General features: G+C 56.7%; 1 protein-coding gene across 6 annotated transcripts in view; it reads left to right on the top strand.

Annotated features, from left to right (window-relative positions):
- The window catches only part of PRDM15 (PR/SET domain 15), a 61,108-nt gene extending 51,916 nt beyond the window's left edge, over nucleotides 1-9,192 (top strand). For 5 of the 6 annotated variants that reach the window (XM_047719676.1, XM_047719668.1, XM_047719685.1 and 2 more), the window contains 6 exons: nucleotides 703-834; nucleotides 1,810-1,893; nucleotides 2,264-2,439; nucleotides 4,404-4,484; nucleotides 5,725-5,934; nucleotides 6,888-9,192. In XM_047719676.1, the coding sequence (XP_047575632.1) occupies nucleotides 703-834; nucleotides 1,810-1,893; nucleotides 2,264-2,439; nucleotides 4,404-4,484; nucleotides 5,725-5,934; nucleotides 6,888-7,367 (1,163 nt within the window). In that variant the 3' untranslated portion in view covers nucleotides 7,368-9,192. Of the gene's footprint in view, nucleotides 1-702; nucleotides 835-1,809; nucleotides 1,894-2,263; nucleotides 2,440-4,403; nucleotides 4,485-4,571; nucleotides 5,650-5,724; nucleotides 5,935-6,887 lie in introns of those variants that run through there. The other variant, XM_047719693.1, reaches the window with a different exon arrangement.
- The last annotated feature ends 6,124 nt before the right edge of the window (nucleotides 9,193-15,316 follow it).

Below are 15,316 nucleotides of genomic sequence, written 5' to 3' on the forward strand. Positions count from 1 at the left end.
GGGCTGTGTCACACTGGTCACATTCACCCCTGTTGCTGTGAGCACTGACCCTTAGGTCTGCACAGGTTCCTGAGAAGGTGAGCTTCTCCACAGGGATAGTAAATCCCTAAGGGCCTCTGAGGGCATTAGTGCCCGTCTCGGCCCTGGTGGAGGGGGTCCTATAGGAGAGTCACCCCCACACCCTGACTCCCACTTGTCTTGTTCTATCCCCTCCGAGACCTGTGCCTGCCCGAGGGTCCAGGTCAGGCGGGATCCTGTGGGGGGTTCAGGCAGTGTGTGGAGTGGGGTGCGGATACTGTGGGGCATGGTCTAGGTATGGGATGGGGGTGTGGGCACGGGGGTGGTGTCTTGGCCTGGGTTGGGGTGCAGGCACTGTTGCAGGTCTGCGTCATGGGCCGTTTAGGGGTATGGGGTGCGAGCACTGTGAGGGATCCTGGATGCGAGCGCCGTGGGGGGCACGTGGGGGCGCCGCGTGCGTGGTGGTTGCGGGCATGGGGGCCACGTGGGAGGCACAGGCACTGTGGGGGTACATGGGGGGGCACGGGCGCCACAGCGGGGAACACATGGGGGCATGGGCACGGGGAGGGGATGCAGGCTCCGTGGACGGGGGCGCAGGTGCGGTGGGGGCGCGTGCGGGGGGTCACAGGCCCCACAGGGGCTTGGCGTGGCGGGCGGCCAGCTCAGTGCATGCGTCCGTGGCAGGCATGAAGACCAAGCACGCGCTGCGTCACCACATGAAGCTACACAAGGGCATCAAGGAGTACGAGTGCAAGGAGTGCCACCGCAAGTTCGCGCAGAAGGTCAACATGCTGAAGCACTACAAGCGGCACACGGGTGAGTGCGCGGCGGTGCTGGGCCGGTCGGGGAGCCGGGAATGGCAGGGAGGGAGCTGCCCGTGGCTTCTGCTCATTGTAGCTGGGCTCTTGGGCGCTGCCTCTGCTGGCGACCGTACCCTCCCAGCAGGCACCCCATCGGCAAGGCGCCGCCCACGTGCCCCCACAGTCACGATCCATGCGTTTGCTGAGCTCTCCCAGGGCTGCCCCACTCGCGCCTTGCACGCAGCCGTGTGCCCGAGTGGGTGCCCACGAACTGACCGCACGGGGCCAGCTGTCCACCACCGCTTTGTCTGGGGCAGGAGACACTGGAATGTCCCAAGTGTCTGTGCATCCCCAAGAAGGAACAGCGCACCTGTTAAGTCAACATATGTGTTAATTTACTTAGAGGCTTGTGATGCGGCAGGGAAAAGACAGCCTGTGTATCAACTACGAGTTCCTTCTCAGGAGAGACGGGCATGTGGATGAGCACGTGTGAGAGAGAGGAGCAGGGGACACGGGAACTGAGGGACAGGAACACTGCTGACCGGCTGTGTCGTGTGAAACTTCTTTCCCATGGTTCCCTGTGTCCCCCACAAACTGGGTTTCGAGCATTGCCCTGTCTGGTCCAGCTTCCCTGCTCGCCCACCTTCCTCATGGCCCCCCTGAGAGACGGATGAGCTCTTGGGTCTGGGGCGAAACGCGTGGAGCCCCGGAAAACTTCAGAAATGCGGTGCCGAGGGAGGCTGACCGCATGGTTCTGCTGGTGCAGAGCGGACGGAGGGCCTGGGGCCCGGTGGCCTCGCCAGCCCCACTGAGGGAGGCACTGCTGAGCCGCCCAACTGTCCGGTTGAGTGTGGGAGCCACCATTTGTGCTGTGGGGTCCCCTGGCCACCCCCTTGCCGTACCACGGCCTCTGCGCACACGGAGACCCTTGGCCAAGGGGTCCGGTTAAAACCCGGTTGGAGCCTCTGAGATCAGCGCGCCTCTCCTGCAGGGATTAAAGATTTCATGTGTGAGCTGTGCGGCAAGACCTTCAGTGAGAGGAACACGATGGAGACCCACAAGCTCATCCACACAGGTAAGCAGGGCAGCGGGCCTGGCACTCGGCCCCTCGCCGCGGTCCCTGGTGCGCCCCTCCCGCCCCCACGTGTGCACGGAGGGGATAGCTGTCCACCTGCTCTGCAGGGCAGGCCTTTTTCAGAGTGTTTGGTCTGTCCTGCCTTCATGGGTGGCCCCTTGCCCCCTAATGGTCAGCCCACCTGGGATCTCCAATGTCCACTCCCAAATTTTCCAACGCTGGAGCAGCATCCCACACCATGCTTCGGGAGGAAGGCTGCCGTCCTGCTCATCTTAGCCTGGGCCACCTGTCCCTCCACCTGTCCCGTGGGTCACGGGCCGACCCCGCTGGTGACCCGGGCTTGTGTCTTCCTCCCCGTGTGCGTGGGCAGTGGGCAAGCAGTGGACATGCTCCGTGTGCGACAAGAAGTACGTCACCGAGTACATGCTGCAGAAGCACGTGCAGCTCACGCACGACAAAGTGGAGGCGCAGAGCTGCCAGCTGTGTGGGACCAAGGTGTCCACCAGGGCCTCTATGAGCAGACACATCCGGCGCAAACACCCGGAGGTGAGCCCGGGCGGGCACACGCGCTCCCTCCCCACCCCCGCCCTGCGCTCGCAGACCCCACAGCACTGGCTGGGGGATCCCCCCTGCAGACCCAGGATTCCTAGGGGCAGGGCCCGGCCCTTATGTTCCCTCTGCCTTTGGGAGGCGCCAAGCGAATGAATGAGTAAGTGAGTGAGTGAGTGAGTGAATGAAGGCAGAGCCTCAAACACACTTTTCGCTGAGGTCATGGGTTATGGTCTCACTAGAATTACAGCAGGACAGAAGCACGACCCCGGTGCCCTCCCTCCGTCCTTCCGTCAGGGTGGCTGACACGGGATGCAGAAGGGGGCCTCCCTGTGGCAGGGGGCTGAGGCTGGTCCCAGCACCAGCAGGAACAGTCACACAGAGAAGCCGACTCTGCCCACCTGGGCGCAGGCTCCAGAGGAAGATCTGGGGCATCAAATAATTCACGTGCTTTAAAAGAAAAGCAAACAAAAACACAGATAGAAAAAAGCGCGGGTCAGCAGCTGTCCGATGACTCTGGGGGAAGGAGTCACGAATGAGAACATCCGTCGATCTGACGGGCAGGGCACCCCCGCACTCGGGATGCCGTAGGTCCGGCCAGGGAGCAGAAGGCAGCCTGGGAGCAGGTGAACAGTGTTCTGTTGGCAGCCGCTCTGAGCTGCTGGTGGGGGACGGCTGTTCGAGGAGGAGACTGGAAGCACCGAGCGTGCGCACACGTGGAGAGGAATCGTGTGAGGTTAAAACTCAGAAAAGAACCTTCTGAGCGTGCGCACACGTGGAGAGGAATCGTGTGAGGTTAAAACTCAGAAAAGAACCTTCAACCTCGCTGAATCCCAGAAATGGGAATGTTCGCCGAAGATGCCATCCTTCGTCTGTTGGCTCGGCAGGGGAACTTGAGATTGGAAGTGACGGTGCTGGGCTGGCTTGAGGCGGGCACCCTGGTCATGGATGTCCCCCTGGGAGCAGCGTGGCCATACTGGACCCCTCCTCCCAGTGGGAGCCGTGTGGCTCAAGTCGTGACAGTGTAGCCGTGTGCTTGGAATCCGATACACGGTTGCTTGTGGCCGTGGTTACATGTCCTATAGGCTGTATGTGCACGTGTGTGTGTGTGTGTGTGTATGTGTGTGTGTGTGTGATGCTCGCCTCTGTGAAGCAAGTGATCACAGGAGGGACAGAAGACGGCGTTGTACGGGGTCCTGGTGTTTAAATTGTCCGCCACAAGCAACCAGCCGGGGTTTCGGCCTCTCCAAGTGTCCACTTGGTGGACCGCTGTCAACCAACTGTGGCACTGGGTCTCCTGGCCCAGGGCAGACGGCACAGGCTCTCCACATGGTGACTCTGCAGTTCGTGCGAGTTCTCTGTTGCTGTGTAAGTTTCTGTAGTTACCCGTGTTCACAAGGAGCCCGGGAGTCAGTCTCTGCAGACCGGATACATGCTACGTCCGGCTGCGTGCAGAGAGAGGCCACGCCGGCGCAGAGGGGCGCAGCGAGCGCTTTTCTCCAGCGATTCCTTTCCCAGGACCGGAGATCACTCCCTAATGGATTGGTCACTCTGCAATGTCTCCTTTCCATGCCTGCTTCTCCAGTGGGGGCGGCGTTCACCACAACCCGCCTGAGCACGCCCACACTGGGCACGGCTGGCGTGCAGGGAGGGGAAGGCTGTCGGACGAGGGGCAGAGGACACTCGGATGTGCCTTTTCTCAGCTCTGATTTCCCAAGGCTCTGGGGCCGTTCCTTTAGATCTTTCACCCTTGTTTCATTCTGTGTTGTTCAAACGCGCACACACGAAGCTGCCGCTGGTGGGGAGCCCGCTGTCCATCTTGCCCTCCTGGACTTGACGGTCTGGCATGGGAGGTGGGGGAGAACAGGAGGTAGATGAGCTGAACTGGGTCGGGAACAGGGTGGGTTCCTGTGAGACATGCAGGTACCGCATCCCGGGCTTATCACTGTGCTCACCCGTAGGTCCTGGCTGTGAGGATCGACGACCTGGACCACCTCCCGGAGACCACCACCATCGATGCCTCCTCCATTGGCATCGTCCAGGTAGGCACCGAGCAGACCCACGGGCTGGGGTGGGGCAGCTCGGACAGGTGCTGTGCACAGCTGGAAGCAGAATTCCCTCTTCTTCAGGGACCTCACGCTTTACTCTGAAGGCCTTCAACTGATTGGATGAGGCCCACCCACAATATGGAGGGTTATCTGCTTTGCTCAGAGTCCACTGATGTAATGTTAATCTCATCTAAAAATACACTTTCACAGCATCTTCGCTGCACAGCCAAACACATGGGCCCCCCAGCCGAGCCACGCTGACATGTGAAATTAACTCTCTCAGTTAGAATCCATAAAAACTCAGCATAGTTAGATTACTGTAACTAAAATAACTTTATTGAATGAACTTAGTTTTTAAAGACATTTTAAGCCACTGCCTTCATCAAACTGGTGTTTTATTGTAAAGGGAATATGCCATGGTCTTGGTTGCTTTAAAATCATGGGCCACACCTCTGTTTGAAACAGCTTTTTGAACAGAGTACTTAGGTGCTGGGTCACAGTGAGTGAGCCCGAGAAGGCCTGTCCCTGCCTCTCTGCAGCGCCCCAGAGGCCCATGGCCCATGTCCTGCCCCGATGAGGGCAATCCCATGATGGCCCTGGCAGGCTTCCACTGGGTCTCTCTGCCACTGGGTGGGATTTCAGCACGTGGGATGGTGTAGGAGGACCAGGGGGCGTGGTCGGTGACCAGGATGGCCTCTCGGACACCCAAGCCAGTCGTGGCATCGGCCTGGTTCTGAAAATTTGTCACTACACCAGTGTATCCTGGACAGACCAAGAAGCGTGCAGTGCGCCTGTCTGGGGTCGCCATATGGCTGGCACGGTAGCCGTCCCCAGAAGAGATCGTGTAATGTTCTCACGGCCAAACCCGTTCTGATCCAAGGTCATCTGTCAGGAATTTGCTCCAGCCTGGGGATGAGAGCCCGGGCATGGATGGATTTTCAGCCTCAGGTAGAGCTCAGCAGAGCTGAGACGGGCATAAAACTTGTCTTTAGACATGCTCACGTCCCAGCACAAATTGTGGCTTTTAAAAACAGGACATGCATGTAATTTCCTTCACTTTTTAAGAGAAAGTGAACCCAATGGGAACACGACCCATCTCTGGAAGCACGCACCAGCAGCCATGCCGTGGTCGTTCTGTTCTGGGGGCATGTCTGGGGACTGCGCTTGGACCTCTGTGGCCACCGTAGGGACACAGTCCTGTGACCCAGAAGTTGCCAAACCTTGTGTTCTGCAGCCTGAACTGAGTCTGGAGCAGGAGGAGCTGGCCGAGGGGAAGCACGGGAAAGCCTCCAGGAGGGCCCACAAGAGGAAGCAGAAGCTGGAGGCGGAGGCGGCGGGCGCCCCGGGGCCGGAAGCGACCACCTTCAGCGAGTACGCAGAGAAGGAGCCCGTGCTGTCGGGCGTGGGGGACGAAACGGACTCCGCGGTGCAGAGTATCCAGCAGGTTGGTCCCTTCCTGCGGGGGTGGGGCATCCCCGGGAGCAGCTACAGGGCACGGGGACCCTGCCTGTGCCCTGCAAACGTGCTGATGCTGGCCCGGGCCCCGCGGTGGCAGGCGCTGTATAGGGCACTGCTCCCATCAGCCAGCATCAGCGACACTCTTCCCAGCTCAGACCTAGAGGTCACAGCTGTCACCAGGACTAGCAGCTTGACCGTGGTGCATGTGTGGGGTAGGCACCTCCCACCACTTGGGAATCGGGAGCTTTTTGGGAGGTTATAAGTGGCCCCTATGTATCTCCTTACCGTGAGAGTGGGGCCCACTGCGTCTGCCCCGTGAGGTCACACCCGAGGTCCTCGGAGGTTCGGCGGAGGCAGAGATGCTGGTCGTCTGCTGCTTTTAATGGAAGTCTCTGATATGCTTTGGTTCTGAGGCTCGCAGACCTCTCCCCGATGTGTGTCTCGTGCCTGGTTTGGGGCACTGACAGTCACGGTGTGTACTTGGCCGTTTGTTCCTCTCTGTGGAGCAGATGCTGCTTCTCTGTGCCTTCTCACTCCGGGAGCTACAGATCTGTGTGTTGCTCTTTTCAGCTTGATCGTTGGGGGTTTTGTTCGCAGGCGGCAAAGCGCGTGAGAGCCGCGAGCACAGAGTGCACCTTCCTTCTCGTCATTCCTTCCCTCTGTTCTTTTCCTGGCCCGTGAGATCGTTTGATATTGGTTCTAGCCAGTGCTCTGTGGTTCCGTCCGTGTCTTACTGCTCTGTTACACTGGCTTTATTTTTCTGGGACAAAACTAACTTGGTTTAATCCTTTACCAAAGGACATTTTCCTCTCTTCCTCTGGGCCGGGGATGCGGGGGGGTGGGGGCGAGTGCCAGGCGTGGGGCTTCTGCAGCGGAAGGCTTTGCCATTGGCCATTCTGCAGACTGTTAACCAGCCTGCGTTGTGTGTGACCCTTGCAGGTGGTCGTGACCCTGGGGGATCCGAATGTGACCACCCCATCGAGCTCAGTGGGCCTGACCAACATCACGGTGACCCCTATCACCACCGCCGCTGGGACTCAGTTCACCAGCCTCCAGCCCGTGGCCGTCGGGCATCTGACCACCCCGGAGCGCCAGCTGCAGCTGGACAACTCGATCCTGACTGTGACCTTTGACACCGTCAGTGGCTCCGCCATGCTGCACAACCGGCAGAACGACATCCAGATCCACCCCCAGCCCGAGGCCACAAACCCGCAGTCGGTGGCGCACTTCATCAATCTGACCACGCTGGTCAACTCCATCACACCCCTGGGCAGCCAGCTCGGCGACCAGCACCCGCTCACGTGGCGCGCGGTGCCGCAGACAGACGTGCTGCCGCCGCCCCAGCCGCAGGCGCCCCCCCCACAGGCGCCGCCGCCGCAGGTACAGGCGGAGCCCCAGCCGCAGATGTACAGCTACTGAGCCGCACGGCAGAGTGTGTAGATGGAGACCCACACTCGGGTGTCCTTTCTCATTTTTGAGATTCATTTGCTGGATACCAAACCGAGGGAAAAAAAAAGTTACTATCACAACGTCCGTAAGGTTGACTAGGCCTTGCAGCATTCTCTCCAGACCCCCTCCCGGCATCGCAGTCTGGGGGCGCGCCTCGAGTGACCCCGGAGGTGGCTGCGTGTGCCTGGCAGAACTCGGTTTTGGGGCACACGGGGTCAGGGGAAGGGGGGCAAGCGGGAGCAGAGAGGCGAGTGATGTGTCAGGAGGGACACAGTGGCCCACCTGCCTCCTTCAGGGCAGGATCCCCACCTGGGGACTTGGGGATGAGTCTCACGGGACCTGGGTGGCGAGGAAGCTCCCACTTCTCGCTTCTGGGTGTTTTTGATGAATGAGCAGTTAGACGTTAAAGTGATGTTTATTTTCTTTGAAATTTGAGTCGAGTTGAATTTGTGACCCAACTCTGGGCTGAAGGCACCCTGTGGCTTCCGCTGACGCTCTGGGCACAGTCGGCCTGGGCTGGGGGGTCCCAGACATCGCTGACTCGGGCCTCAGAGGCCTCTTTGTAACATAACGTGGATCGATTTTTCATTTCTTTGTTTTTGTTTTTGTTTTTTTTTACTGTATTTCGAGCCCATGTTATGTATTCAGGGCTGTCCCGGCCACGTTGTTTTCGATCTTGAACACGCTCAAGTCGTTTGCACTGTAGGAGCGTCGGTCTGCGTGCAGCTCTGCACGGCTGCCCGGGCGTGAGGGACACGCCGCCGTGGGCGACACGGCCGCTGCACGCGTCCCTCCCGGGGCTCCTGCACGGCTGCCCGGGGACCATTGGCCAAATATATTTATCACAGTGAGGCTCAGCCGATCCCAGCAAAGGACAGGGAAGAAACCGTGTGTTCTTTCTGCTTGAACTGAATTCCAAAGGTTGATGTGTTTCAAGACCAATGTTTTAGAAAAACGTCGAGCGAGCGTGGCTCTCCCAGCGGCAAAGTACACGTCTCCGAAACCCAGATGGGCCGCCTTCTGCCAGGCGGCAACAAAACAGAAGAGGTTCGCTCACAAGCAGAAGCGTGAACGGCCTTCGTGAACGAGCGTGCCAAGTTACAGCCGCGCGCATCCCCGGGACACGGCTCCCACGTGCGCGCGCGCCTGTCAGCAGCGCGGGGCCTGGCCCACGTCCTCTCGCGGCTCAGCCAGGGACACAGCGGCGCGGCGTTCACCCTCCTGATCCCCGTAACGCTGTCCGAACCGCATCCTAATGTGCCCTTATACTGGCCTTGCTCCCTCGTTACTGCGCGTCCTGTCTTCTTGGGACACCCACGCGGAAGGACGAGCAAGGCATCCGTAGTGAATACGCCGGAGGACTCTTGGCCGTCGCTGAGGCCAGGGACGATTCGTTCTGCAAAATCAAGTTTCCCAGCACTTCACCTGGTTCCCAGTAGCAGGAGTCTGAGGACAGGGCTAGGATTTGTTTCGTGCAATTCTCGTCTCCAGAACCGCGGGGAGGCCTACGCCCGCCCTAGGCAAGCGTGTCTCAGGACGCGGCTCCGTGACACTCCCGTCGCCTGCCTGGCGGTTGAATTCACAGTGGGAGATTATTTGATTTTTTAATTTATGATAATTATTTTTATGTTATTTATGTATATAATTAACTGCTTTCTACACAATAGTTTCATCAAATGAACTTGGGCTGGGAGTGATATATTTTCTAAAATACCGTCCTCGTTCTCCAAATATAACGGGGCCAGGTACCCACGGGATCAAGAACACGAAGAACACCAAGATTCCTAACATATTTAAAAGAAAAAAATCACTGACAATTTTTTTTTTTTTTTGCTCTCGCAGCATAGAAAGGGTGAATGACTAAAAATATGAACACAATTAACCCTCTGTTCGCCTTTATCTCTTACTCCTCTTCCCAGTGTAATAAAGGCCTTTTAAATCACAGTTTTATTTTTTTAAAGACATTGTTTGTGTGCCTGGAGTAAGGAGGCCTCCGATCTTTATAAAGCTCCTCGTGTCGGCTGCACGGCCCCGCTGGCCTCTCGCTGTTCCTTCACACCCACGCCTGTGGAAAGACCCTCCGTGTAACCCTCAGTTAGAACTCTGAATAAAAATCTGATTCACTCCTGAGTTTCCTGTAGACGCACTTGGTCTTAATAGGGTCACTATCGGGCACAGAATGGGTCTGTGGGGTCTTAAAACCAATGCTGGGAATTTGAGTACAAGAGACAGAGCGAAGTAAAAAAGTACCATCCAACCAGAGTCCTTGACCGGAGATGCTTCTGCGCCAAGGTCACTGTGGACTGACGGGACGCGCGGAGATTGTCAGCTGATCCTGGGTGCATGGCTGTGTCCGTGGGAGCCACAGCGGGCCCCATTGCAGCCCCGGGCTCTGTGCGTCTGGGTTGCTTACTCTAAGTTAAGGCACCACGGGAACTTACCTGTGGCCTGTGCATCTGTAAAGTCGTGCCCTTCTGTGCCACAGTCATGGTGAGACTCTCCCAGAGCCGATGTGCCCCGTGCCGAGGAGAGGGCTGGGCGTCCAGAGCGGCGCTGGTGGGGGACACGTCGCCTGTGCCGGCCACCACCTCACCGTGCCCAGCGGGAAATCCCGGGTGTGGGGGGCAGAGTCACGGACCTCACGTGTTCTTTCTGGCCACAGCGTCCGCAGGCGTGGCACTCGTGGTTCCTCGGGTCAAGACGGCATCCTTGGTGACGTCCCTTCGCATTTTTGAAAGGCACTGAGACCGTTTCGAGAAGTTGTGTGTATTTCATGTCCCGTCAGTTTGTAGAATGACAAATAAAAGTGCGGTGACCTGAGTTTTTCAATTGCTGGCCCTCGGCCCCGAGTGCCCATTCCGCGTCGTCGACACACTGGCGTCATCTGAGAACGGTTGTGGTTCCGGCTGCCAGCCCCGTCGTGACTCCTGCCCAGCCCAGAACCCACACAGTGTTTGGGGTATTTGAAGTGTTCCCGGAGATCCCAAGGCGTCAGAAGCTTCCCAGGGGGCTGAAAAGGGGCAACGAAGAAGGTGCGTGTGGGCATTTCTTGCAAAGCTTAGACCAGGGGAGAATGGAACGGAAAGGAGGAGCAGCCAGAGAGGGGAGAACCGAGAAGCGGAGCATTTCTTTGACCAGGGGCCTGGAATGGTCCCTTCCATTATCAAATGGAACATTAATGATATGTTCGATTTGCTAGGAGCAGTCATTGTTAAGTTAGGACGCACCTCAGGAGCCATCCACTCCTCTAGGGACCGGAGCCCTGAGAGTCCGTCTTCCATCCTTTCTTATATTTTTGGTAGCTTTGGGGGGCGGCTCCCTGACCCGCCATCCAGCACCAGGGGAGCCCCAGCTGGTGCGTGCCAGGCCTCCGGGGCTCCCTGGGCACAGAGGCAACCTTCCAGAACACTTCAAGGGAAGAGGAGGCAGTGTTGCCCAGATACACTTGAGTTCTCTGTGAAGTACGGATCCCGAGAAGCCATTTCCTCTGCGACGGCCACATGGTGGGACCAATAATAATAGCAGCAACCTGGGAAGTCTTCCTGTGCCCACGCGCAGAAAACAAAGTCCCGTAGAAAGGGGGGAACTGAGCGTACTGACAGCCAAGGGCCCCGGTTCGGGAACGATGGGGCGCATGATCTGGGCAGGTGCGGCAGGTGCAGCAGGTGCGGCAGGTGCGGCGGGCAGAATAATCCAGACGGGGCCCTCTGTGGCTCGGACAAAGCCGCCCCTCTCCTGCACACCTTGCTCCCTGCGATCTCTGACACGGGGGGGCCCCAAGCAACCTCCTGTCTCCCCACTGGCAGGTCACCTGCCTACATCCGCCCCAGGAGGAGGGAGCCCTGCAGGCTGAGGTGCTCCTTGGGGGGCGTAGACCTGCCCTATGTCCCCCCAGATAGCCCGGCCCAGCACGCTTCCCTGGGTGTGCGTGCCACATGCCGGCTGTTGCGCACAGGGGAGCTCAACCCCAGCATGCGGCCGCGTCGCCCCCTGCGAGACCCTCCGGAGCCTGGCCGGGCTCTGTGGCTTCTTTCCGCTCCTCAGTGCTAGCCCCGAAGACCTGGAAGGGGAGGGAGGGGACTCTCTCTAGAGGAGCAAGTCTGTGGGTGCTTAGCCACCTCCAACCCTGTGGTGTGGGGAGCAGGGAGGGGGGATGCTGGCGGCGTCCTTGGCATCGAGCTCCACACGTTCAATCCGTGGGATTTACGAACCCCGGCCCCAAAGCCGGCCCCCTTGCCCTGCGCCCATGCAAGCCAACAGCCCTGTCACCCATCTCCTCACCCCGAGCCAACCCAGACATGTCCCCGTGTCCCACATTGACGTCTGAGTGGTTAGGGACCCATCAGGTTTCACCATATCCGTGACTGTCCCCCACCCCAACTTTCCAGCCAACGGCCCCAGCACCCCACTCCCGTGCCCAGGCGTCTGTTCTCCCTGCCACCTTGATGGCCCTCGTGAGGGTGCCTTCCATGGTGCCATCCGTGCACCGAGTCCGGTGTCCTGCGGTGGATTCTGAGGGCTCTCTAAACACAACCGGCTTCTTTCTGTGGCTCGAGGCCCATGGGGCTGGCCCTGCCTCCCTCCAGCCGCTCTCCTCTGGGGGTCTCTGCCCCTGGTCAATGCCTGCCTGTCCTTCAGATCTCAGCTCAAACATCCCTTCCTTAGAGAAGCCTTCCCGAATCCTCCAGAAGCTAGCGTTTCAGAGTGAGCCCTGTTCTCTGCCGGCTCTCACCAGCCGGCCATGACATTGAGTATTCACCAGGGAGCCCTTTTGTCCCCATCCACGCTTCCCTGCTCTTCGGAAAAGCTCCAGAAGGAAGGGACTGTGCTGCTTTCTTCATCGTGCTGTCACTTTCCCGAGTCTGCCCAGGACGGTGAAGCCAGAGGCACAGCCAAGATAGCTAACGACTGTGGAGTGGATGGCTGTGTCCTGCTGGTGTCGTCTCACACTCGGTTTGAGTGGTTTCACAGGACTTTCTGCGGACCGAGTGCTGTTCCTCGTTCCCATCCTATGCTCTGTATCCATCTCATACGATGTCCTCACCATATAGTCTGTCTCTGATATACTTACAAAGCCCTGTTTGGTCAGAATGGGTTGTCTTATGGGGCAGCAATGAACAACCCTAAAATCTTAGCAGCTTGAAACAGCGACTATCCTTACTGCTAAAGGCTCCTTCCTCAGTCACTCAGCAAACAGCCCTCCCTGCCCCACCAGCCCATATGCTGCTGGTTGTCCTTGCAAACGGAAAATAGAGCTCTGGGGTCTCACACATGCAATTCTCTGATCAGAGCACTCCTGCCTCTGGCCAAGGGGGACTAGGGACTGGGTTTACCCTCCTCTATGAAAACTAAAGAGCCAGGCGAAACACAGGACACCAGGGAACTTAGGCCCTTGGCACCAGGAGTGAAGGACGCCCCCCTCCCCCCGCCCCACCCGAGAGATCAAAGACCAGCAAGGCAAGTCCTGTGACTGTCCAGCTTTTAGCTGGAGGAGTTTCCAGGCTGCAGCGAGAGGGAACCCAGGTAGAGGACAGCAGTTTCTGAACCCATGGGATGTACCTTGCAGTCCAGGAAGGCCAAGGGAGCTGAAGTTTCCTAGGCAGACGACCCGAGATGAGAGAGAGCTGTACTGAGAGAAAATTCCAGAGCTCAGAACATCCCCTTGCACCTTGAACTGAGCACTGTTGGGGCATGCCTGTGAGGAAGGTAACTATTCCCACTGTGCAGAGCGAGAAGCCTCATAACCTGGGGCCCTTGGGGCAGAGTTCACAGACACATTTTGTGTAAACGTCATGGGAAAGCGACCCTAAGCTCTATCCGGATCCCAACTAACAAAGCTTAAAAGCAAAACATGAAACAGCTTAGAAGTGAAAACAGCTTAAAAACCAAGTCAGACTGTTTCCAAGATCCTTAACTGACTCCCAGAACAAGGCTGAAGAATTTTAAGTTTTTATTTATTTGAGAGAGAGAGGTGGGGAGCATGAGCGTGGGGAGGGACAGAAGGAGAGGGAGAGGGAGAAGCAGACTCCACATTGAGTGTGGTGCCTGACATGGGGCTTGATCCCAGGACCCCGAAACCATGACCTGAGCTGAAGTCAGATGCTTAATGGACTGAGCCACCCAGGTGCCTCCTGAAGCATATTTTTATAGGAACATAAAAATATCCATCCCCCAGTGATGTAACATTCATGGGGGGCAGCTGATCAAAAATTACCAGACCACAAGGAATCAGGAAAATAGGACCTATGATGAGGAGCACAATTAACTATAAAACCGAGCTCAGAAATGATAGAATTACTAGACAGGGATATTAAAAGAGTGAATTGAACTGTTTTCCATGTGTTCAAAAAACTAGAGGGAGACTTACTCATGTTAGAGGCATGGAAGATGTGTTGTTTTTTTTTTTTAAAGATTTTATTTATTTATTTGACAGAGAGAGATCACAAGCAGGCAGAGAGGCAGGCAGAGAGAGAGGAGGAAGCAGGCTCCCCGCCGAGCAGAGAGCCCGATGCGGGGCTCGATCCCAGGACTCTGAGATCATGACCTGAGCCGAAGGCAGCGGCTTAACCCACTGAGCCACCCAGGCGCCCCAAGATGTGTTTTTAAAAACAGATGTGATCGAACTTCTGGAAGCTAAACTTCAGTGGTGATATAAAAAGTATGCCCGATGGTGTTAACGGAAGGTCAGACTCGGCAGAAGAAAGATTGGTGAACTTACAGCAATAAAATCTGTCCAAAATGAAATACGCGAAAAAAGCGCTTGGGGGAAAACCGAGCAAGCACCAGTGAGCTTTGGGATGACTTTGAGCAGCCCAGTATATGGGACATTTGAATCCCTGAAGAGTCCTCAGAGTGGGGTTGGGAGAGACTGGAAAAACACCTGAAGAAATCATGACCCTAATTTTTCCAAATTGGAGGGAAACTGTAAACCCACAGATTCAAGTTCAGTGAATCCCAACCACAAGATTGTGAAGAAAACTACGCCAAGGCATTTGATAAGCAAATTGCTTAAGACCAATGATAAGGAAAAAAACCTAAGCACATCCAGAAGAAAAAGACCTGTGACATCCAGCGAACAAGGACCATGTTGCCCGACCACTCAGGAGCATAGTGTCGGAAGTGAGGCGAGCAGCGTCCTTGAAGTGTTGAAGGAACTGCTCAACATAAATTCTTTTTTTTTTTTTAAGATTTATTTATTTATTTTAGAGAGAGAGCTGGAACATGAGCAGGGGGAGGGGCAGAGGAGGGGGAGCAGCAGACTCCCTGCTGAGCACGGAGCCCAACATGGGGCTTGATCTCACGACCCTGAGATCAGAACCTGAGCCAAAACCCAAGAGTGGGCTGCTTAAACGACAGAGCCACCCAGGCGCCCCCCTTCAACATAAATTTTATACCCAGCAAAGATATCTTCCAAAAAAAAATTAATAAAGGTGGCTAAAGAAAGACTTTTTCAAACACAGAAAGGATGGAAGAGTGAGGCACAGCCGACCGGCACCACAGCAATCCTAAAGGAAGCCCTCCGGCCGTGGGAAGACTCCAGGGGACAAGAGAGCTTCGTTATGATAAATGATCACATAATGGAAATGCAAAAAATAACAATGTTTATGGGACACAATTATGTAAGTCTAAGGCCGGAAGCTGCAATACGTTTTTGAAGACCCTGGGGGTACATATCAGTGTTGGGGAAGGACTCGGTCAAAAAAAACCCCTATTCCTTGGACTGCCTCCGCACATCCAATCACCGCCGTCCAGCTTTCTAGCACCCTCCCTGTCATGGGCTTGGAGACTCCTGATGGGTGAAATGAAAGAAAGCGAAAGCTTCCCGTAAAGACCATAGTGAAAAAAAATACCCAGCCATGCCTCTTAGTCTTGTTCTTTGTCTCTGGGCATCCCAAGTAAAGACCTTTCTCTGCTGCAGG

Source organism: Lutra lutra, chromosome 1 (genome assembly GCF_902655055.1).
Source record: "Lutra lutra chromosome 1, mLutLut1.2, whole genome shotgun sequence".
Classification (NCBI taxonomy): domain Eukaryota; kingdom Metazoa; phylum Chordata; class Mammalia; order Carnivora; family Mustelidae; genus Lutra; species Lutra lutra.